The 24,810-nt window shown below is 34.2% G+C and overlaps 1 protein-coding gene across 6 annotated transcripts in view; it reads left to right on the forward strand.

Annotated features, from left to right (window-relative positions):
• The window catches only part of LOC150034976 (uncharacterized), a 33,575-nt gene extending 16,423 nt beyond the window's left edge, over nucleotides 1–17,152 (forward strand). For 4 of the 6 annotated variants that reach the window (XM_090315631.1, XM_090315634.1, XM_090315633.1 and 1 more), the window contains 11 exons: nucleotides 8,659–8,742; nucleotides 8,824–8,892; nucleotides 9,046–9,189; nucleotides 9,641–9,715; nucleotides 9,794–9,970; nucleotides 10,089–10,174; nucleotides 12,485–12,539; nucleotides 13,154–13,279; nucleotides 13,769–13,879; nucleotides 16,107–16,226; nucleotides 16,718–17,152. In XM_090315631.1, coding sequence (XP_090171757.1) covers nucleotides 8,659–8,742; nucleotides 8,824–8,892; nucleotides 9,046–9,189; nucleotides 9,641–9,715; nucleotides 9,794–9,970; nucleotides 10,089–10,174; nucleotides 12,485–12,539; nucleotides 13,154–13,279; nucleotides 13,769–13,879; nucleotides 16,107–16,226; nucleotides 16,718–16,783 — 1,113 coding nt within the window. In that variant the 3' untranslated portion in view covers nucleotides 16,784–17,152. The remainder of the gene's footprint in view (nucleotides 1–8,658; nucleotides 8,743–8,823; nucleotides 8,893–9,045; nucleotides 9,190–9,640; nucleotides 9,716–9,793; nucleotides 9,971–10,088; nucleotides 10,175–12,484; nucleotides 12,540–13,153; nucleotides 13,280–13,768; nucleotides 13,880–16,106; nucleotides 16,227–16,717) is intronic. The other 2 variants (XM_090315632.1, XM_090315636.1) reach the window with 1 other exon arrangement.
• Nucleotides 17,153–24,810: the final 7,658 nt, after the last annotated feature.

The raw sequence follows: 24,810 nt of genomic DNA on the forward strand, positions 1-24,810 counted from the left end.
ACACATTAGGAAACAGCAAAAAGTATGGACATGGTTGTATTGCAGTGATAGGAATCAATCATTGAAAGTCTTATTTTTTGAAATGGAAATAAGCCTCAAAATGTAATGAAATGAGATTAATGCTCAAAATACGAGATATTTATACAAAGAACAAAAATGCCAAAGGATCAATAGGCGCACCCGAACATCTCAACTAGGTTGACACTCCATAGCGCCTTCTTCATATCCATTCCAACTATCCATAATATAAAATTGAAAACCAAACAGCAAGAATCACATAGTAAAAAGCTTACAATCGGGGAGAAATACTCGATACACAAAACAACCCAAAAACTCAATTAGTTCATAATAGCTTAGAACAGAACTGAGAATTAAAAAGGTTGGCTGAATGAATGCTCTCCAATTAAGAACTATATCTTGCACCGAGAAATCTGCAAAGGTCTTGGACAAGGCACACCAGTGAGATGCATTGAGTCTAGCTGCTTTAAACTCATCCAACCAAGTAGATGCCCTTTTATGGAAGACTCTTTGGTTTCTTTCAAACTACAACTCTGCTAGAAGTGCTTTTACAGCATTGAACCATAGTAATTGAGAACCTTTATCCAGCAGCAGACCTATCAAAACTTGTAAGACGTTTTCTTGAAAAGAGCTACCAAATGCCCAACTCAAACTGAATATGCCAAATAATTTTTGCCAGCATCTGTTCGCATGAGAACAATTCAAAAATAAATGCTGTAGATGTTCACTGGCTGCTGAACATAAGGGGCATATTGAGGGAGATAAGTGGTGAGATGGAAGTTTTTTTTGCATGACTTCCAAACAGTTCAAAACACCATAAATCATTATCCAAACTGTGATATTCACCCATTGTGGACTCTTGGATTTCCAAAGTGCTCTCTCCCACTCGTTGTCAATGGGGGATGGCAATGCTAAGTGCTTAACAAGTGATTTAATCGAGAAAACCCCACTGGATTCTAAAGGCCAAAGCCTTCTATCAGCGCTGTCTACTACTTGCTTTCTTGAGATCAAGCCGAGAAGACTTTGAAACTCTCAAATCTCTTCTTCCTTAAGAAGCTTGTGGAAAACAAGTGACCAAGAAGAGGAAGTGTGGCACAAAAATATCTGAAAAATGCTATCTCCTCTCTCCTCTCTCCTCTTCCCTCCACACCTTAGAACTTTCATTTTCTAGCCTCGACCACCATGCCCCAGCCTCCACCGATTACCCCTTCTTCATCCATCATCCGGTTGATACACATATTGATCGGAAAATTTTCTCTAACACCGATTGTTCCGATTAACGGAAAGCATTGCAAGCTCTCGGAACAAAGCCAATCCAACATACACTTTGTCTTTATCTCGTGGAAATCGCTTGAATGGTTAGCCTCCTCTTTCCAATCTTTGTTCAAGGATCCTACATCCAGAAATACTTTAGAAAGTGATTGATGATGGTGTTACTCTTTGGTTTGAAAAACATAGCAATAAATATGGATTTTTTACCAAGCTTACCCTATTAGAGCAATTTGGCTGTCGCTCCATAATCCTCATCCCTGTTATGGAAGACAAAAGAGGATGGTTGGTTTTCTTTGCCTTGGTTTTGGGATATCCTGGGAAACCTAAATCAATGATCAAGGCAACAATCAATACTACCACGCAAACTTACAAAGCAACTGTTCAAACAAGAAACATCCCCCTCTCCATGACCAATAATGACATTCCCCCATCAAATCCTGGTGCTTTACATGTCTCTCCAACCCCTTTGCTACCACAGTTCGATTGGCAAGCTATGGTGATTCAACGGTTTGCAATTACTGATTCATGATTGGCTATCCGAGACTCTCTCCAATCTTATCTATCACCTCGTTGTACTATCAATCCCATCTCTGATGTCAAAGCTCTGCTGCACGTTTGTAGCTTGGATATTTCTCAAAAACCATGTGCCAACTTGGATTGGACTACCATCGGTCCTTTGAAACTTAAGTTTATCTCTCCATACGTACCCTTATCTTTCCAACAACAAATGGTTGCATCATGTGGAGGCTAGATTGATGTGTTTCATCTCCCAATTACTCACTGGATCGAAGCCATCTTTAGGTACATTGGTGATATGTGTGGCAGATTTGTACAACCTTCAAATCAAACTGAACGTGGCTTGGTTCTTTCTTTTGCTCGCCTGAAGATCAAGGAAAACAAGCGAGGATTTATTCCATATGAAATTAGTCAACCCAAAGAGTTGGCTGCCGATGAAACTCTAGCGAGAATTTAACCTGTCGGTGCCGGATTTCAGGGTCATGTTTCTCTCTCTCCACAAGGAAATAGCATTAAAGGGGTTGCTGAAAAAGTGGATCTAATTGATTCTCGTCTAAATGAAAAAGGCAAGTCAATAGCTTTTGAATTCAAACAATCGATCTCTCCCTCTTTCTCCCCATATCTTGATCCTTTGACCGAATCTCCTATAATTATGGAGAATATAAATCTTCCTCCTTTGACTGAATCTCCTATGAATATGGAGAATATAAATCTTCCTCCCTCCCTTTCTTTAAATGACCAATTTGTTGGCCCACCATCTGAACCTTTACCTTCCCCCACTTCAGCCGCAAACCCTAGCCACATTACTTCACCCAAGTCAACCTCATCCTTTAGTTTCCAAAACCAGCATACCAGCCCTTCCAACTTGGCCTCACCCTCTTTTTCATAACCTTCTCTCTCCGCAGTCACTTTCCGTGAGGGCCCCACCACTTTACACGCTAGTTCTCTAAACTCCACCCCAGCCAACAAACCAAACTTTCCTTACCGGTTCTGATACAAAGGGTTATCTTTCCAGCCCCACCAAGAAAGATGAATTCATCGTTTAGCCCTTGATATGGCCATTTTTGGCGATCAACTGGGTGATGCCAACCATTTGCCAATTCACTCTCTTCCCCTTCTTCCACCAAACTTGAGGCCCAATCAAAATTCCCCATCTACCTCCCTGGTTAACCATGGTTCCGACTCCCCATTAAATGTCCTTCACCCAATTAATCAACCATCGTCATCTTCTCCACCCTCCTTACCCATTAGTCTTCATGACTTGGCTTCTTTATTGTCCTTACATGGTTTTTGTGTTATGGCTATTCCTTCTCTCTCTCCTCCTAATCCCAAAAACAAAAGAATCACGCATACTACTAGCAAAAAACCCAAGCTTCAAAGGGAATTACAAGGCCTTTTTTCTTCAATCCACTATGATAAACCTGCCACCTTGGTTATTAGGGAGGGATCATCTGAGAATCCATGAGACTCACTTGGAATGTCCGTAGTCTTAATTCTTGGCGGAAGCGTGCTTTGGTTATGAAGCTTATTCAACAACATAACCCTGGTATTGCCCTCCTACAAGAGACAAAATTGTCATCTGTTGATTCATCATCGATTATAAATCCATATGGAGCTCTTCCTTTATTGGCTGGATTGCTTTGGATGCTATTGATATGTCAAGGAGTATTCTTATTTTATGGAGTGAGCCTGATTTCTCAATCGGCCACTTTTCCATTTCAATTCATGTATCACTGACTGATGGTTTTTCTTTTTGGCTTTCGACAATTTATAGCCCCCTGGTAATGCTTTTCGAGCTGATTTTTGGCAAGAACTTGACCATTTAGCTGGTTTGGGAGGTGACAATTGGTGGTGGTGACTTCAATATCACTAGATGATCTTGGGAAAAATCACATGACAGAACAATTTCCTCTAGTATGCATACCTTCAATCAATGGATATCTGATTATCAATTACGGGATATTCCTTTGTCGAATGGTTGCTTTACGTGGTCGAGCTCTGGTCCTATACAATATCTCTCTTCTTGATCGGTTTTTGCTTACTGAGAATTGTCTTTGTAAATTTGGAACAGTTACTCTCAAGCGATTGGATCACATCATATCTGATCATTTCCCATTGGTCTTATCTTCTAGCAATATTGATTGGGGCCCTTGTCCCTTTAGATTTGAGAACTCTTGGCTACACAGGTGTCTTCTTTCCATTCCTTGGTCGAGAATTGGTGGAATTCCCATCTATCTATTGATGGCTGGTCGGGCCATGGTTTTATGTTGAAGCTTTAGGGTTTGAAAAATATTATTCGTGATTGGAATAATGCTCAGCATAGTGCTGTTTATAATCTTCCTTCTCTTGTCTCCAGTTAACCAATTTAGATGATCTGGAAGATAAAGGTGCTCTTAATGAGGATCAACTAATACGATGTCGCCTGCTTCGTGAACAGATTGAAAACTTGACCATTCAAGATCACATTAATTGGCAGCAGCATTGTAAGCTGAAATGGCTTCTTGAGGGTGATGAAAATACCTGATTTTTCCACAGAATTGTTGCTGCCTGCTGCAGTAAGTCGTCCATTATAGAAATTCTCTCCAGGTATGGCAATAGTCTTTTGACTTCTCATGATATGGATACCGAATTTTTGTCACTTTATTCACCTCTCTTCACAAAAGACATGGGTCAACGTTTTCTTCCAACTAATCTTGAGTGGAATCCTATTTCTTCCCCTCAAGTCATGGATCTTGAGCGTCCTTTTATTGAAGAAGAGGTTTTTGCTATTGTTTCCTCCTTTGGTGTTAGTAAATCCCCTGGACCAGATGGTTTTACAGCTGAGTTTTTCAGGTTTTTCTAGACTACCCTTAAATTTGATATGATGTTATTAATGATTTTTATATGCCTGAGGTTATTAATGTGAAGCTAAATGAGACTTATATCTGTCTAATTCTCAAGAAGGTTGACTTGAGATCTATTTCTGACTATTGACCTATTAGTCTTATTCAATGTGCTTACAAGATTATTGCCCGTGTTTTATCAAATCGTCTGAAGAAGGTTCTTCATTCACCATTGCTGCTAAGCAGCTTGCTTTTGTGGCTAGCAGACAGAGTCTTGATGCCTCTTTGATGGTTAATGAGCTTGTTGATGATTGGACATTGAGGAATAAACCAGGTTTGTTTTAAACTTGGACCTTGAGAAAGCCTTTGATACGGTTGATTGGTATTTTCTTGGTTCTATTCTTCAGATAAAAGGATTTGGTTATCATTGGCGCACTTGGATCAGAGGTTACATAACTAGTGTGAATTATTCCATCATTGTTAATGGCCGCCCTCATGGCAAGATTATTCCTTCACATGGCATAAGATAGGGAACCCTTTCTCTCCATTCTTATTTATATTAGTTACTGATTGTCTGAGTCGTCTTCTTGACCACAATTTTGCATTGGGTCTTACTGTTGCTCATCCTATTGGTCATTTGGATTTTTCTCTGACTCACTTACAGTTTGCTGACAACACCTTATTGTTCTCAACTGCTGAGAGATCTGCCTTACAGAACTTGTTTCACATTGTCCACATTTTTTAATGTGTTTCGAGGCTAAAAATCAATCTTGCTAAGAGTGAGCTCCTTGGGATTCATGTTTTAGACTCTGATTTTGATTGGTTGCTGCGTTCTTTTTGTTGCAAAAGAGGTTTCTGGCCTGCATCTTATTTAGAACTTCCTTTGGGTGACAATTCTAAGTCTGTTTTGTTTTGGCAGCCCGTGGTTGAGAGTTCAGCATAAGTTCCATAATTGGAAATATGCTTATATATCGGAAGGGGGCTATCACACTCTCATTCAAGCCACTCTCTCTAGCCTTTCCAACTTATTATTTGTCTTTGTTTCAAGCCCCCTCCTCTATTATTGGTTGCCTTGATACTAAGTTGGTTAGAAAATTCTTTTGGAAAGATCGTGGTGATGGTGGCTTACATAATGTGAGTTGGATGGTTTCTCAGCGCCCTCAATTATTGGGTGGTCTTGCCGTTGGAAATTTTAAACATTAAAACTCTGCTCTTCTTGCCAAATGGACTTGCCGATTCCCAACTCGGCGGTAAAGAAGACTTCTTTTGAAAAGCCGCGGAATTCGAAACACCACTTTCAAGTAAAAGTTACATTTTGTTCAGAAGATGCCGAAGAGACACCTGCCTTAAAGACAGAAGAAAAGAGTCTCCCCCTGATCAGTTTACCTCCCCGGAAGTTGAAAAGTCCTTGAAGAATTTGGTAGCTGAATCAGATGCATACTCTGGCCGAAGCTCACACCTCCTCAAACCATTTCCCAAATACTTCGAAAGAAGAAGTTCCTCTGTTAAATCATGATCTCTAGTTGCAAATTCAGATCTTTTGGAAGATTGTTGCGCCAGGGTACAAATCCCTTTTGACAAGACAGAAAGGTCAGTAGCTTCTCTCCTTAATCCTTCTTCAATCACTCCTCAGTTGATCAAAAACTTAGATCCTTCTTTCCCTTCCGTGCAAGGATCTCCTTTCTCTGAGTCAAAAAGACTCTCACAAGGCCTTGATGAAGTCTCAATAGTCAGTGTCGGCAGTGAAGATTTAGATTTTGAGGAGCACAAAATCAAAATCAAGGGTAATGAAGATCAAGACGAAGCTGTAATGAACCTAAATCTTCTTTTTCAAAATGAAGAGTTACAAGAGTCAGAATCTATAATCCCTCCAACCCTTTCTGACTTGCCTTAGGAACTCAATTCTTTTTTGGAAATTTGTGATATTGTCCTGTCATAATCAGGATTGGATTACTGCCTTTTCTGCTCATTTTCTGAACCAAAATCCGTAAATGAAGATCATCTCATGGAATATTAGAGGCCTTGGCGATAAAACAAAAAGATTGGTTATAAAGAAATTCCTGAAAAAAGTTAATCCAGATATTGTTCTACTTCAAGAATCAAAAAAGGACAGCTTCGACCTCCATTCATAAAAAGTCTATGGAGTTCAAAGGAGGTGGGTTGGGCTTTTGTGGAAGCACAAGGTAGATCAGGAGGCATCCTATCTTTGTGGGATGAAAGCAAGATTTCAGTTTTGGAGGTTATCAAGGCAAAATTCTCATCAACTCTAAAATGCAATACCATTTGTAAGAAAGTATGCTGGATATCAAATGTTTACGGTCCAAACAATCACAGGGAGAGAAGAAATTTGTGGTATGAATTAACCTCATTAGCAGAAAGATGTGAAGATGCTTGGTGTATTAGTGGGGATTTTAACTGTATCCGAAGAAGACAAGAAAGATTTCCAATGGGAAGAGCAACTAGAGAAATTAGACAATTTAACAACTTCATTAGAAATGCAAATCTACTTGAAATTCCTATGTCAAATGGAAGATTCTCTTGGTCACTAGAAGGAGAAATAGTCTCAAGGTCGCTCATTGACAGACTTGTGATGATCTTTTTGAAAACTCAAGAGTTTCAAGGCAAGCTAGACCAATTTCCGACCACTTTCCTCTTTTGTTTGAAGCTGGAGCTATCGAATGGGGTCCTTCCCCTTTTAGATTTTGTAATAGTTGGCTACTCAAGGATTGCTGCAGAATTATTGAAAGATCCTTAAGTCTGGAAAGTCAACAAGGGTGGGCTGGTTTTGTGTTATCAATCAGATTAAGAAGGCTGAAGCAAGCCCTTAAAAGATGGTATTTGGAGGAAACCAAACAACAGAAAGCTTGGATGGGATTTTAAATAATAAAGCTTGGATGGGATTTTAAATAATAGGAAGATTCTCACTGATTTGGAGGTTGAAGAGTGGGCTTCTCTCTTTATCAAACTACACAACTTTAGACCTGTAGAGAAGATTTGAAAGTGTGGCAGCTGATGGCTCTTTTTTGGTCAAATCTTTCTCTCCTACTTATTGTGAAGCTGGGAACTTCAATAACCAGAATGGAATATTATTTGATAACCAAAAAGGTCAAGGTCTTCTTGAGAAGTTGAATACTTGGTGCATGTTCAAGTGTTGATATAATTAAGTGGGAGGGAGTGTGAGTGTTGATATTCTTTTTGTGCCTGTTCGCTGCTTGCATGCTAGTTGTTGGGTAGGGTGATTCATTTGGTCAATATTTAGTAGTGTTGGCTGAACAAAGTTTCAGATGCCCCCACCCTTTTTTTTAGAAAAAAAAAAAGGAAACATAATTTTGACAAAATAAATACTGAGAAGTAAACCATAAGCAAAGAGTTCTCGAACAAATACAAATTAAGCCGAAAAAATGAAACCCCAGCCCTCCAATTTAAACATATGTCTTGAATAGAAAAAAATAACAAAAAGCTCAGAAAGAGAACATTAGGACCTCATTCAAAGCTCAGTTGAAAATTCTTTGGTCCAATGGAGTTTTGCCCTCCTCTGGGGACTTTGGTTTAAAAGAAACTCCAAATCTTACAAGAAACAAAGAGGGATGTATTTTGGAATTTTGTTACACTTTTTGCTCTTGCTTTTGAACACTTTGGTTTAATCACTTAATCACTTGCCTTTAAACAATTGTAAGTGGTTTACAAGAAACTAACAACTAACTACAACCAAATTTGGTTGAAGGAAAGATTGACAAAAGAAAAAGGGTAACAATTTCAAAATTAATAACCATTGCATGCGATGTAAACTACAATCTTTCTGTTGCTTATTTTTGGCTCCATTATCAAATATTCTTCCAAAGACCAGTATTATTCTTCTTTTTTTGTTCAAAAATGATATTTTCATGTAATTATGGAATTAATGGTTATGACATTTAACTATCCTTTTTACGATGAAGGTTCCTGAACTCACGGTAGTAGATTTTAAGATAATAATATTCTTCCCATTAGCATTCATATTCTTCTAATTTATAATCAATATAATATACAGAAGGGTAAAGTACCTTGTGTGCTAGGCTGGATCAGTACTGTCACAGTATTTTCTTTTGAAGCTGACAGTTTCTATAGTTCACAAGTGAGAAATAAATAAATTTTGTAACTGTCAACTCTTGTGTCTTTTGAATGGACACGGCTTACTTTTATTTTCTTTTCCCAGATAATTTTTGAAGGAGTATATGCTTTACATCCGGACATCAGGAAATCACTCGACTTATGGATTGCTGTTGTAAGAATGGAAAACTACATTTTTATGGTTTAGTACCATAGTTTTGATCGGTTGATTTTATTTTCTAATGTTCGTTGCTGCATGTATGAAAATATTCCTTTAGGTGTATAATACATTAATTTCCATCTCATTTTGTTTATTCTTGTGAAACAGGTTGGAGGTGTTCATTCGCATCTTATTTCTCGAGTACAAAGAGATAAATGTAAAGCAGGGTGTTTCATGTCACAAAATGACATAATGATGACAGTTTTTCCTATGTTCCAGCAGCACATTGAACCACATCTTGTTCATGCACATGTAAGTAGACATGAAATCACCTAAGATTAATCTAATTACTAAAGTTAAGGATAATTTTTATGCCTCTTGCCTATTATGTCCTTCAGGTTTTGGCAACTTAAACCATGTTTTGAACAACTTCAGTTGTAGTTTTTTATCCTTTAATGAATCACAGAGAACAATATTTGGATAATGAAAATCAACAAATAGATAGTTAAATTTTTTATAATAACAAATACTAAATAGGACTGAACTAATTAATAGTATGCCTTGTGTCATAGCAACATTTTGCACCCGTCAGCTTTTCATGTAGAAGTTTCTGTAAAATTATAATGAATATTGTGCTGATTATGCAGCTATTGTGCTACCTTTATGAAAATACATTTGATATATGACATTAAAAAGCATATTTTTGGCTTGGTGGCAATTCATAATATCTATAATGCCACATTGTTAACTTGCCTTCATACAGCTCAAAATACGGAATGACTTTGATCCTGTGCTTTCACCTGAGAGCTCATTATTTGTATTGAAGAGTAACAAGCAGGTGAGAGCTTTTCTGGACAGGGATTTTGTATTCGTGAAAACTTTGAGCTTCATGAATATTTTCCCTATTTCAATGCAGGTTGCTTATCAAGATATACTCAAACTTCTTGAATCGTCAAAGGTTTGCAGTTCTATACAAAATTTCATTGATATATATTTGAGGCTTCCAGGAATTCCTTCAAATGGGCAGTTGACAGAGAGTGATTGCATACGTGTTAGAATTTGTGAAGGTCGATTTGCATTGTTAATACGGGAGGTTTGTTAGAGTTTACATAAATTTCGTCTACTTGACCATACTTTTCTCATTTATGATTTGATCTGACCTATGTTTTTTTTTTAAATTTTTAAATTTTTACTTTTTCCTGAATATGTAGCCTATAAGAGAAGGGAATTTCATCATTCAACCTAAGGTGGACTTTGACATTAGTATTAGTACAGTCGCTGGCCTTCTTAATCTTGGGTAAGCTAGAGAACCATGAGTCATACACTCTTAAATTCTTGCACCAAATCTTTGAATTAGGATGTAACTATATTGATTTCAAGTATTCAACTTATGCATATTGAAGAATATTTTGTTTATCATTCAATATTTTGCTTTTAACTTTGTTTAACGAATTGGTTGACCTTTTATTTGTAAGGCTATAATTGGGTCTGGTTACTACCGTTAGTTTATAATGTGCCCATTCTTGTCTCACAAAATAATTTATAGGTTTGTGAGTATATATTAAAATTTTATGAACCAATTATTGGGAAATAGCAAATAACAGTGTTGCACTTTTGTAGGCGTGTTAAATCCTAATCATTGATTTTGTTCTTGATGTTCATGCTTTGATAACTTTTGTATGTTCTACATCTGGTACACAAAATATTGTTGATATTATGCATGACGGATATGTTCTGCACGATTGAGACAATTTTGCTCATCATGTCCAATCCAAGATGACATGAGCTATAAACAGAGGATATTCCTTTCTTTTCCTTCTTCAGTGGTTTGAAGCCAGTTTGGTTGGGCTTTTGCATCTTTCTAACCAGTCCTTTTTGCATAAGAAAGATCGAGGAGATTCATGAGTCATTCAGTTATCTAAGTTTAGATCTTCAGATTCGTTTTTTGATTGTGTTGTTTTGCCTAGCATTGGAGGAAGGATGAATATTCACATTCCAGCTGGTTTTAACAAGGATGGTTAGATATTTTTGCAAATGGTTAGAGATTCTCATTAGCTTTCATGTATTTCCAATGCAGCACCTGTGGTTGAACCAGTTTATCCATCAGAGAAATTTGGGATGAAAGGAATGGTCAAGAGTTATGTGGAGGAATTGATGGAAAATGAGAATGATCTTGCCTTTATTTTTTAATAAATAATTTTAGACTCAAGTAATGCTCAGAACTCTTTTTAGGTTAGAAAAAAGATCATGAGGTGTTTCAACCTGATTTCGATGCGTTAGGGGTGACTTCAAGACTATTTGCACATAATGATTGGAAGAAAATTCTAGTGGTTTTTGGAGGATCATTTCAGAACCAAAGTGCTAATTAATCCGTTCTTTGAAGACAAAGTGCTAATTAAAGTTGTCGAGGGAAATTTAGCCAACTTTATTGTTACTCCAGGGAAATGGACGCATTTGAGGATTTTCATTTGCATTCTTGAAAAATGGAATAGCATAATCCATAGTCAGCCGAGATTTATGAAGGGTTATAGGAGTTGGATTTCAATTAAAAATCTACTCTTAGATTGTTGTTATCGGTAGACTTTTTAGGCTATTGGGACATATTTTGGTGGTGTAGTTAGCATTGTTGCTGATACTCTTAATATGACCTTGGTGGTTCATTTTCAAGTCCAATGTAATCTATGTGGTTTCATGCAAGTAACAATTGAAAATCGAATCGACACCGAAGGAAATTTCTCTCTTCATTTTAGTGATATTTAAGTTTTGGATCCTTAAATGTAGTTCACGATCGTGAGTGATTTTTTTCAATTCGGTTATCTTTTTTGTTTAAAGCATGTTATGGAAGATGAATGCATTGAATCAGCTCGTCAAATTCCAGATTTTGACTTTTATGAATGAATTTAGTATATTATTATTGGTTTTTCATAAGGAGGTTTTAACTTTATTTGAATTGTTTTTTCCTTTCTTGGTGGAGCTTTGTATTTTCTAACTTGAGCTTCTTTTCATCATTTCAATGAAATTTTCTGGTTTGTTGTTTCAAAAAAGAACATGTTGAGGACAATTATATGCTTGCATATATATTGAACATATGTGTATGTAATATGTATTCTTATTTGGATATTTCATAATTGATGGAACATGTAAATTTAACCTAATATACACGCACACACACACTTCACTGGTAACATATGAAGTTAAGTCAATTAACATTATTTGAAGAGTTTGAAGTTATAACAGGGTTTTTGGTGTAGCCTAAGAGACTGAAGGAGAATTTTCTCTGAGTCTATCTCAAATCTTTATTATTAATCAAAGGTTGATGAGTACATGGAGAGACTTTGTAGAGAATTTAAAGCAAAGTAAAATGCAAACTGAGAAGGAATTAATCAAGCTTTAACCAAGAGTAACCACCAAACCTACTTCATCAAATACTGTTCAACTCTTGAATATCTGTTTTATTATTTCATGTGTTTCTTCTTTGATAGTTTGTCACGATGACAGTTTTACTATTGTTGTCTTTTACAAAGTTTTGCAACTGTATCAAAAATGAGTTCTATTATTCATAGAATATGATCTGTATGTGTATTCTTTTCATTCTTTGTGCGGCCAGGTATCAAGCCATGGCTTATATTGAAGCATCTGCGTACATCTACCAAGATGGAAAGGTAATATTATCGATTTTTTTAAAAATAATTTGAAGGTAATAGTAAATTGAACTTTTCATACATATTTCTTTTTCTTTTTTTCTTTCTTAACTTTATTTTAGTCCCTTAACTTTTAGGTTTTTTGTTTACGCTTAGAAATTTGTGTTAGATTATTATTATTAGTATTATTTTTCATGTGTGTGTGTGTTTTTCTTTGAAATTTGTATTAGAAATAATTTGACTTACCAGTAAATTTTGTTTAATCATTTAACAAAACTTTGAATTCCTTTTGAATCTTGACCTTTGACCTATTGACATGTGGCTTTAAACACTTGTTTGTGATAAAAATCCACAAATCAAATAAAAGAATAAATGATATGCCTATGTTATGATTTTACTAAATAATTTTTAAAAGGACGAAAATAAATTTTATGCAAGCTTCAAAGGCCAACAAAATATTTGATACTTCAGAGTTTTTTATAATTAATCCAAAAGCTCATGGACCATGTTGTGATAGAGTTTCTTACAAAAGATGCGGTTGCATCTCATGATTGATTACTGCTGTCTTTTAACATTCCATGCCTGCAAACCCTTTCCAAATCTATCATAAATTTGACCTTTATGTCCCTTTATAGATTCTAATTGAGGTTGACCATTTGCAAGATGCTCCTTGTCCTTATCTACAAATAAAAGGGGTTGATAAAGAGGCTGTTGCAGCAGCTGGTTCCATGCTCGAACTGAATGATTCGTATACTACAAAGGTTATCCTTTACTAGTTGTACAGCACATTGTTCTTTGATTTACAGGATTCCTTCCTTTGTCGTAACTTGATTTTCTACTTTTAGAAAGATCGTTAAATTATAAAATGTTTGTTATTGGTTTCCATGAATGTAATTTAGAGATAGTTCCATTATAATTAAGTTTCAGAACTTGCCATTGTGATTTTATAAAATTATAAAAGTGCTTAATCCAGTGCTATGCCAAATAATAAAAATGTGTCAATATATTTGTTGTCTCTACTTAGACCATGGGTTGGGAGAGTTTAAAAGGGAGGAGTGCAACTGGGAGTCTTTCTGGGATCGTGTTCAATTTTTTGCTTCTGGTGTACAATCACTATTGCCTTCTGTAATTATGATATTATGCAGATCTTTTTTCTTACAAATTATGTTTCGAGTATCAATGAATACAAGTATGAAAGTGGAACATTCTTCTTTGTACTTCATATTGACAGTTACCTTTTTTACTTGTAGAGCTATCTTCAAATAGTTTTGGAAAGTTTGCCAGTGAATCGGAGTTCTGGCCTAATCCATAATCATCAAGCTGCGAGGCTGCAAGAACTTGTGGAATTTATTCAATCTCAGGTATGTTGAATTTGTTGGATAAATTCAAGCCTGAATATACTACTCGGAAGACTAACACTATAATTGTTATTCAGTAGATTTCAGCAACATTGTTAACTCGTAAATTGGAATGCATATCGGAATTAAAAATTAGTGTATTGTGTATCATAAATCTTAATTTTTAATTAATATTTAGATAGGAATTATTTGAATAAATATAATCAAGAATTAGTAATGAGTTGTTAATGAAACCTTGTAAATATGAGGGTTTTTTTTTTTTTTTTTTTTTAAATAAGACTTAGTCATCTGTCTTTAATATTTTTCTGACCTATGGTCTTTTCATCCTCTGAATTAGAAGACTCTTTAATTCTCTGACAAGTCTCAGAGTGAATGTGAATTCCTATTTAGGCCTTTTAACTTCCTTTAAAGTTAACCCAGTCCCAAAATTGAAGAAAATTCGATAAAGTGATCACATCTATCCCTTCTATTTATTTCTCTCCAAGTCCCAAGATCATCATATGGCCTTCAACCTTCTTGTGCATGTGCCACGGCTGTCATCATCTTCAATTTTGGTCCCCCTTCACTTCTTCTTCTTGAATTTCTCTGTTCATCTACTTCAATTTTATTCTTCTTAGTCATCTTCAATTTTTGCCCTCAGGCCTCATCTTCTACTGCATCTTCTTCTTCAACTTTTTTTTTTCTTCTCCTTCGATTTCCTTTGGGTTCAATTCCAAATTTCCACCCATGCTCTAATCCCTATATTGTGATTGAGGTGAGTCAAAAGCCTATTATTATTTTTTTCAACTAGATTGGTCCGATTTGTTTCGTTTCTTACGATTCAACTTAAGAAACAGACGATACATGTTATTTCTGAGTCAAAAATCGATTTTAGTCATCGTGCCTGCGTTTTGTTCTGACTTGTACGATACAACTTGTGTATTGTATGAGTTTAACAACACTGAATTTCAGTATAAAGGATGTTCTTGAACTGTTTCAACTCAGATTTTGGAACATTCCATCAACTCATTTTTTATCTTTCTCATTATAATCTTGAAGTAAAATTATCGTAGGTGGATGTTAATATAGTTGGAAGGAAGGATAGAAATATATCAGAATTTCATTTTTACAGATATATCTATAAAATATCAATATCAAATATCGATGAGCATTTCTATAAATAAAAAAAATTATAAAAATTATTTGCATTAGTAATTAGTTGCTTTACTTCCAAACTAAATTATAAATCTTGTCATTAAGTATATATTCATTTTAGAATTTATAATTGATATTTATTTTATATTGTATGGGCGTTCATAAGAAAGCATCAACGATATCCATTACTCCTTAATATCGATGTCGAATCCTCCAATTGGTGACATGCCAGAAGGATATTAAATCCTTAGTTGAAGGAACATGAATTCTTTCAGAGCATGATAGGTGTTACCTAGAGATGTCAGAGCATGTGAGTTTGGTTTGGATCTTGGCCTAACGAACACCGAAAGCAAACTTTAACTGACTGGAAAAACCAACCAAACTGACCATAATAGCTAGTGAGCTAACAAGAATTGAAGGGATTAAAACCAGCAAAATCAATCCATATTGAACTAACCAACTGTTTTTCAAGTTTGGCTTCCACTCCTTTTATACATTTTGAGAAGCAGGACTCAAAAACTAGTAAAAGAATTTCCTCTCTGGTTTTTGGTCATTTTTCTGGTTAGGTAGGATGTGTTTGATTATAGGGTCTTTGTAAGACCGATGGTAGGATTATTAGTAAATATTAGTATGGTTACTAGGAGCATATTAGTAATTAGATAGTGAGTTGCTAGGGCTTTTAATTATAAATAGAGGGAGTGGCATTGAGAGCAGGGTGTGAAGAATTTTTGTGGTATTTCCTTTGGGAATTTAGAAAAGTTTAGCCCTCTCAAAAGGCTAGTGGTTACCTTGTTACTCCTCTTATGATATTATAGCATATTTTCTTATATTTCCATATTTTAGTGTTATTGAATTTTTTGTGGTATTCTTGAGTGTTCTTGTTAGGAGCTATCCTAACAAGTCTCATTTTATTTTCTGGTGTTATCTATGTAGTCCGGTTGGGTTTTGTGTAAATTATGTAATCTCTTCGTGGAGCTTTTGAGTGCTTGTTCTTTTTTTATTTTTTGGTTGGGCAAAAATTATGTCTCCTGGTAAAAGAACTGTTTTGCGAATGTTGATTTACACTCCATATATTGTGGAAAAATGATTGGAACAGGGAAGTAGTACAGCTTCAGAATCCTCCCCTAGTAGGGAGGCATCATCTCCATTGGAAGGAATCATTGAAGACATGCAATCTAGAATCAGAAGACTTGAACGATGGCTTGCAATTAATACGGTAAGGATCCTTCCATTTCTCCCAATATTTTATTTTGTGTATGTTTGATATTTGAAGTAGTGATTTCAGAAAAAGGGATTTAAGTACCATTGATTTTTTTACTAGAATATTGATGTTTGGTTTTAAAAGTGATTTTCATTTATCTAAAAGTAATTTTGAACTATTATGTTTCGTCTCTAAAGTGACTTTAGAATTATCAAATTACTAAAAAAATGGTATTAATAGATAAATTATTAAAAGAGAGCAAAAAATTATTCTTAAATATAAGAGTAAAATCTAATATTTCAATAAAGGAATAAAATGAGGGTGAGTGATTTCCGGTCAATCACCTCTCAATTAATTATTGAAAATCCATAAAATCAATTTCAACGTTCGTCAAAGTGATATTTGAAGAGAAGTGATTTTTATAATGGCTTGCTGAGATCACTCCCATATGTTCCCTTGGACTAACATCTACTATTCTTTTAAGCCTTAGCATGTGTTTTTGGCAGGTTTTGTGGACCTTTTTTGTTTCTGCCCTAGTTGGTTATTCGCTCTACCGAACCAAGCGTCAGTGATTGTGTTTTTTGCCGAGTGACTCGACTAGCTTACTTCCCCCCTTTTTATGCACGGTTCGGCTGAAGTTATCGACCTACATATACAGAAGTAACAAAAGAAATTAAATGATAGAAGCAAGCTAACCACAATAGCAACTTGTGCAAGCTCATTCTGAAGTGAACATAATTGAGTCTTGATGCCCGAAGCTTCACATTGAACTTTTGGAAGGTTTTATTTATCATTTCAAGCGTAAAATATATGCTATCCATTGAAGATAGTGTATAATATTCTCATTTGTGATATAAATGGAGCACCATTGTGTTCAGCCAGTGCCACATTTAAAAGCCATCCCATTTTTTCTTCCTCATTATATATGTGATTTTTGTGTACTCTTGTTGGCTCAATCACTTTACCGAAGCATCTCTAATTGTGTTTTTTCATCTTGTGATTAGATGGATAACCATTAAAATATCGATCTCGATGAAAATATCAATGTCTTAGTTTTAAGAAAATGTCGATAGAAACATTGAGAAAATGTCAATTGAAAATAAATAAACAAAACATTCAAAAATAAATATAAATTAAATATACATTTTATGGTTTCTTAATATTAAAATGTCTATTGTTTAAATTATATATACATTGGTGTTGTTTTGTTGCTTATATTTTATTTTTTGTAGATTTTTTTGTAATATAATGAAAATATCGATTCATCCATTTTGTCAATGTCAGTCTGAAAATATGAAAATATCGATATGTTGACTAAAATTTAGTAATTTTCATTGTAGCTATTATAACAAAAATCTGAATTAGTAGAAACAACCTATTAGAAACAAGTTCTAAGTCGAACTATTAAATCCTAACACGACAACCGTTGATGTCCTATGTTGGAATGTCAAACTTCACTTTTTTAAAACTATCACTTGATCCTTCATCTGAAGACATTTTGGAGAAACAACGATCAGTACAAAAACACTGAATAAGTCGTTTTCATATTTAGCTTTGAAACCCATTTGCTTTTAAAACTTTTTGGAAATACATGCAAATCATTGCAAAACTTTCCATCAAAGCTTTGCTACAAACAATACTTTTGAAATCAAGATCTTTCAAACGAGTAAAACTTCAACAAAACCAAACTGTTCAAATAAACTTTTAAGACCTTCAACAAATAGAAGTTTCATACTTTTCAAAAGCAGTAATCTTTCAATACTTTCCATCCATCTATGTTTTATATAATACAACTTTCGATCATTTAGAATCTTACTTTTCAAAAATTTTCTGAAGTCACCAAAGCCAAGACGAACACTTTCATAAGTAATATCTACACCCCTTCCACAATGTATGTAAATTTTGATAATTATGTGTTTTTTTACTATTGTGATTTGATATAAGGTTGAAAATGTGCTTTGGTGTTTCGAAATATGCTTTGTACAGTTTTGAAACCGAATTTATTTGTTTAGGATGTTTTAAATGTTTTCCTATTAGAAAACATGTTTTATGTGATTTGAGAATGGACAGAAAATATTTTGTATATTTTTTTAGTTGATTTTGTTAAATATATGTGACCGTTTTGATAGTTGGAAATGTTTGGACCATTTTGAATTGAAAGTGTATAAGTTGTAAAAGCTAATTGTTTCGTTTTCTGAATTTTTGTTATCATGGTTGTACTGAAAAATACGGGTTGTTGCAGTTAGTTAATGTCTCTCTCTAATATTTGTTTATTATATGATAAATTTTATTTTAAAAAAATGATGAAATACCATTTTGTCCCCGTATTTGAAGTTTTGTAGATAGTTTATTTATTTTTTTAAATATTAGCATATATCATGAATATTATAATAGAAAATAGATGTCCAATACTTAGTATCTCAAAAGCTATGTGTCACCATTCATATTGTCAATGTGCCATGTAGTTATTCATGTCTGGTGTCCATGTAAGTCCACATCCTACTTGCCATTTTGCCTATAAATAGTGACATTTGATGGATCTTAAGAACACACCAACATTGGTGAGAATTCCACTTCCACAAATTTCCATATTATCTAATTTCATGATTTTGGTTATTTTATGTTTTAGTTATTTTATTTTATAATTCTAGTTTTTATTTATTTATTATTATTATATAAAAATTTTATTATATTATATTTTTCATATCCATATTTCTGTTGTGTTCCTCAAATTTCATAACACCTTATCAGCACGAGTTCCTGTTGTTTTCCCTGCTAAAGGTAGGTCCTAAAAATATATCGTTTTTTCCCTCTTTGTTATAATTAATAAATTAATGTTATTTTGCATATTCAATATCTATTAAATTTCTAACATAAGTACAATATTTTATGATAATGGTGTCATGACAAATCTCACAAAATAGAATTTTTCGCCCTTGATATTAACGACAATAATTATTTGTCATGTGTAATTGATGCCGAAATTTACTTGGATGCTATGAATCTTTGGGAGACTATTAAAGAAAGAAATATGACATCCAGTCAGGACAAAACAAAAGCTATGATTTTTCTTTGTCATCATATCCATGAGGGATTGAAAATGGAGTATTTTACAATAAAATATCCCCATATCTTGTGGAAAAATTTAAAAGAGAGGTATGATCATCAAAAAATAGTTATTCTTCCTAAAGCTCGTTATGAGTAGATGCATTTGAGGCTACAAGATTTGTAAGTGACTACAAGTCCACATTATTTAAAATCAGTTCCAAATTGTTATTATGCGGAGAGAAAATTACTGATGTTGATATGTTAGAAAAGATATTTTCTATATTTCATGTCTCCAATATGCTCCTGTAGCAGCAATATCGAGAGAAAGATTTTAAACAGTATTCTAAATTAATTTCATGTCTTCTCGTGGCCGAACAAAATAATGAGTTATTGATGAAAAATCATGAATTTTGACCAACCGGAACAACACCATTTCTTGAAGTGAATGCTGTGAATTTTAATACTAATTGTGGTCGAGGTTCGTAGTAGAGGAAGAAATTATTATTATTTTCGTGATGGTCGTTCTGATCATTTAAATTTCAAAAGAACCACACAAAATGATGATCACAAAGGAAAAGCTCCACAAGATAAAAGTTAAGAAAGTGTTAAAATAAATGCTTCCAATGCGGAATGACTAGGTATTAGTCACGTACCTGTCAAAACATTTAGTTGACCTCTATCAAGCCTACCTGAAGGGAAAAAAAAATGTGGAAGCAAATTTTTCATACTAGGATAATGACATATTTGACCCATCCTATATGACAAATTTGAATGTGGCGGACTTCTTTGAATCTCCTGAAGAGAAGATTGACACAGTTGGTGGCACATCAAGTGTTTCTTTTGACTATGGGAGTATCTAGACTTAATGTTTTTTTTTCTTTTATCTATCTTCATGTTTTTTTAGTAATTTTTGTATATTTTAAGTGTTGTTTTTCTTATTGTAATTATTTTCTTTTAATGAAGAATCATGGATCATTTTCATATGTTGGGTGTTTAAAAAATGAGCAAAGAAAATCTATGTCTGAAAGATAGTGCAACTACACATACAATACTTACAAATAAAAAATACATTTCAAAATTGACAATGTTGAAAGCAAAAGTAAATACAATATCAGGTTCTACAAACTTGATCAAAGGTTTTGGAAAAACAAATATTATTTTTCCTAAAGGAACAAAATTTATAATTAACAATGCATTGTTCTCTAGTCAATCAAAGAGGAATCTTCTAAGCAAGATATACGTTGCAATGGTTATCATATTGAGACTAATAGTAAGAATAATGTGGAATATCTATATATCATATCCATTGTCTCAAATGAAAAACGTATATTAGAAGAGTTACCTGCTTTATCTTAAGGATTGTATTATAATCATATACGAGAAATTGAAACCTATGCAACAATGAACCTGAAGTTCATGAATCCAGACATATTTACAATTTGGCATGACCGATTGGGTCATCAAGGATCTATAATGATAAGGAGAATTATTGAAAATTCAAATGGACACCCATTAAAGAACCAGAAGATTCTTCAATCTAATGAATTATCATGTGATACTTGCTATCAAGAAAAATTGATAATTAGACCATTACCATTTAAAGTGGGGACTGGATCACCCGCATTTTTAGAATGGATTCATGGTGATATATGTGGACCCATTAACCCACCAAGTGGACCATTTAGATATTTTATGGTATTAGTAGATGCATCCAGCAGATGGTCACACGTATGCTTATTATCAAGTCGAAATCTTGCGTTTGCAAGATTACTTACTCAAATAATTAAGTTATGAGTACAATTTCTTAATTATATAATTAAGACCATTCGTCTTGATAATGCTGGTGAATTTACATCCCAAGCTTTTGATAATTATTGTATGTCAATTCGAATAAGTGTTGAACATCTTGTAGCTCATGTTTATACACAAAATGGTTTAGCATAATCATTTATAAAACGTTTACAATTAATTGCAAGACCATTACTTATGAGAGCTAAGCTTCCTTCATCTGTATGGGGATATGCTATTTTGTATGCAGCGTCACTTATATGCATTAAGCCAGTAGCTTATCATAAGTACTCACCATTACAATTAGCTTATGATCATGAGCCAAATATTTCCTATCTGAAAATTTTTGGATGTGCAATATATGTTCCAATTGCTCCACCACAACACACTAAGACGGGTCCTCAAAGGAGGTTAGGTATATATGTTGGATATGATTCCCCATCAATTATTAAATATCTTGAGCCTCTGACAGGTGATGTCTTTACTACATGATTTGCTGATTGTCATTTTAATGAGACAAATTTTCTAACATTAGGGGAGGAGTTAAGAAGTTGGAAAAAGAAATTACATGGAATGCATCATTATTGTCTCTTTTAGATCCCCGTACAGATAAATGTGAACTTGAAGTTCAAAAAATAATTCATTTGCAAAATATAGCAAATCAATTACCAGATGCATTTATAGATGCAAAGAAAGTAACTAAGTCACACATACCAACTGTAAATGTTCCATAAAAAATTGATATCCCAATGCAACAAGTTATCACTAATGAGTCTGGAACACGACAGAAGCGTGATAGACTAGTGGGTTCCAAAGATAAAAATCCTCGAAAATGAAAATAATTAATTGCAAAAAAGACTCGGTTGAGGATGTAAATACCCATAAAAAAAATCCTTGACATGATTAGCGAGGAAGGTGAAATATCTAAATATAATAATGAGATTTTAGTAAACTATGTCATGACAAGAAAAAGATGGAATCAAACTAATGTAATTATTAACATTTTTGCGTATAATGTTGCTTTTAATATTATATCTAAAAATGAGGATCCTGTACCAAAATTTGTTGAAGAATGTCAACATAAAAAATATTGGTTTTAGTGGAAAGAAGCAATCAAGACAAAATTAAACTCACTTTCAAAACGTCAGGTTTTTGGATCTATAGTCCAAACACTAGAAGGTGTTAAACATGTGGGTTACAAATGGGTATTTGTGAGGAAAAGAAATTAAAATAATGAGATTATAAGATATAAAGCAAGATTAGTTGCATAAGGTTTGTCACAAAGACTTGGTATTGATTTTGAGGAGACGTATTCTCCAATGGTGGATGCAATTACATTAAGATATTTAATTGGCTTAACTATGTATAAAAGTTTGGATATGCATCTTATGGATGTAATCACAACATATTTATATGGACCTCTTGATAATGATATTTATATGAGAATCCCAGAAGGATTTAAGGTACCTGAAACATACATCAAATTCCCGAGAATGGTATTCAATAAAGTTACAGAGATGGATTGAAACAATCAAAACGTATGTGGTACAATCGCCTAAGTGTATATTTATTGAAAGAAGGATATCAAAATAATCCAATATGTCCATGTGTTTTTATAAAGAAATCACAATAAGAATTTGCTATTATAACTGTATATGTTGATGACTTGAATATAATTAGAATTCTTGAAGAGCTTTCAAAGGTAATAGAATATCTTAAGAAAGAATTTGAAATAAAAGATCTCGAAAAAATAAAATTTTGCCTTAGTTTGCAAATTGAGCATTTAGCAGATGGAATATTTATTAATCAGTCAACTTATACAGGAAAAATTTTGAAAATATTTTATATGGACAAAGCACATCCATTAAATATTCCAATGGAAGTCCGTTCATTGGATATAAAGAAAGATCTATTTCGACCTCGAGAAGATAATGAAGAACTTCTTGGTCCTGAAGTACCATATCTTAGTGCAATTGGTGCACTTATATAACTTGTTAATAATACAAAATTAGATATTTCATTTTCAATAAATTTATTAGCTAGATATAGTTTTTCTCCAGATATTGCATTTTCAGTAAATTTATTAGCTAGATATAGTTCTTCTCTTACAAAAAAACATTGGAACAAAATTAAGCATATATTATGTTATCTCCGAGGAACAATCGATATGGGTTTGTTTTATTCAAATAAATCAAATTTTGATCTAGTTGGTTATGTAGATTCTGGATATTTATCTGATCCACACAAAGCTAGATCTCAAACATGATATTTGTTCACCATGTGGAAGAACTGCTATATCATGGTGATCGGTGAAACAGACTATAATGACCACTTCTTCAAATTATGCTGAAATTCTTGCAATCCACGAGGCTAGTCGAGAAGGTGTATGGCTAAGGTCAATGACTCACACATTCGTGAAACATGTGACTTGTCTTCTAATAAAAATCTTCCAACAATATTATACGAAGACAACACAGCTTGCATAGCCCAAATCAAAGGAGGATATATTAAAGGAGATAGAACAAAACATATTTCACCGTAGCTTTTCTACACTCATGATCTTGAAGAAAATGACGACAACACTATACAACAAATTTATTTGAGGGATAACTTGGTAGAATTACAAAGGCTACCAACCGCAACTTTTGAAACATTGGTGCACAATAGTGGAATGCGGCGACTCAGAGATTTTAAGTAATGTTTTCATGAGGGGGAGTACTAGTGACGTGAATTTTGGACGCATTATTACGATGCATGTCTTAGGTTATGTGTTTGTCATGCGTTGGAATGGAAAATATTCGTTGATCTCATATGTAATGACCACGCATTCCTGTTGCAAGTTTTGTTGTGCTCTCGCCAAGTATAACGAGATTGCAAGTTTCTCGGGTGATTCGAGGTCGAACTCAGGGACTTGTAGCTAAATGGTATGCGGTAATGTGTTTGCGGCAAAGAAATAAAAGAATGATGAGGGTTATGGGCTAAGCACTACTTCTACTCCTAACTAACAGATAAAGAAGTGGAAGTATGACTGAGAGGTAGAGATACGACAACTGTTAATGCGTAGATACATGGAAAAATAGATGAAAAGGCGAGGATGTCTTCACTGCAACACTAAGTTTGACCGCAAGGGTAACCCCAGCCAATGCAAGCTATGCGATCATGCTATACACACTTGATGTAGACGCATGCGATGTATATGCGATAGTGTCGAGAAGTCTATTTCTAAGCCTCTACATTCCTACTCACGTGCTCTCACACATAAGCAAGATGACCGCATACCACCATATCCTACTTAAAGGGTACATACGTTGTGTATTAGCAAACGGAGCTTATTTCTAAGTTCCCCATTCTTGCTTATGCGATCCAATCCGCTCTCTCGAGTCATAGATTTGGTTTTTAGACTACTCTCCCAAGTATGCCTAAATGATGAATGATGCGCTCATAAGACAAGGTAATTGCATAAACCTGGCTGACATAAGATTATTCTTATCTCTAGTGAACCCTTGCTTAAATTGCTTAATGCGACCAACTACTTACCCTCCCGGGCAGTTAGTTGCTGCTGAATCTACTCATAGACAAGCATTGCGTCCGCTTATAGACAAGCGTTGCTACAGCTTCACACTAAGCAAATGAGATTTTCTCATGACACTCACGCAATGCACACCTCCCGGTGGTTTGCTACATGCTTCATATCTCTATGTCGCATGATTAAGTATGCAATACTCTAGCAGTCTTACTTAATGATGCAATGAAATTAAAGGAT

Source organism: Benincasa hispida, chromosome 7 (genome assembly GCF_027475165.1).
Source record: "Benincasa hispida cultivar pf3 chromosome 7, pf3_genome.v1.1, whole genome shotgun sequence".
NCBI classification, from domain to species: Eukaryota; Viridiplantae; Streptophyta; class Magnoliopsida; order Cucurbitales; family Cucurbitaceae; genus Benincasa; species Benincasa hispida.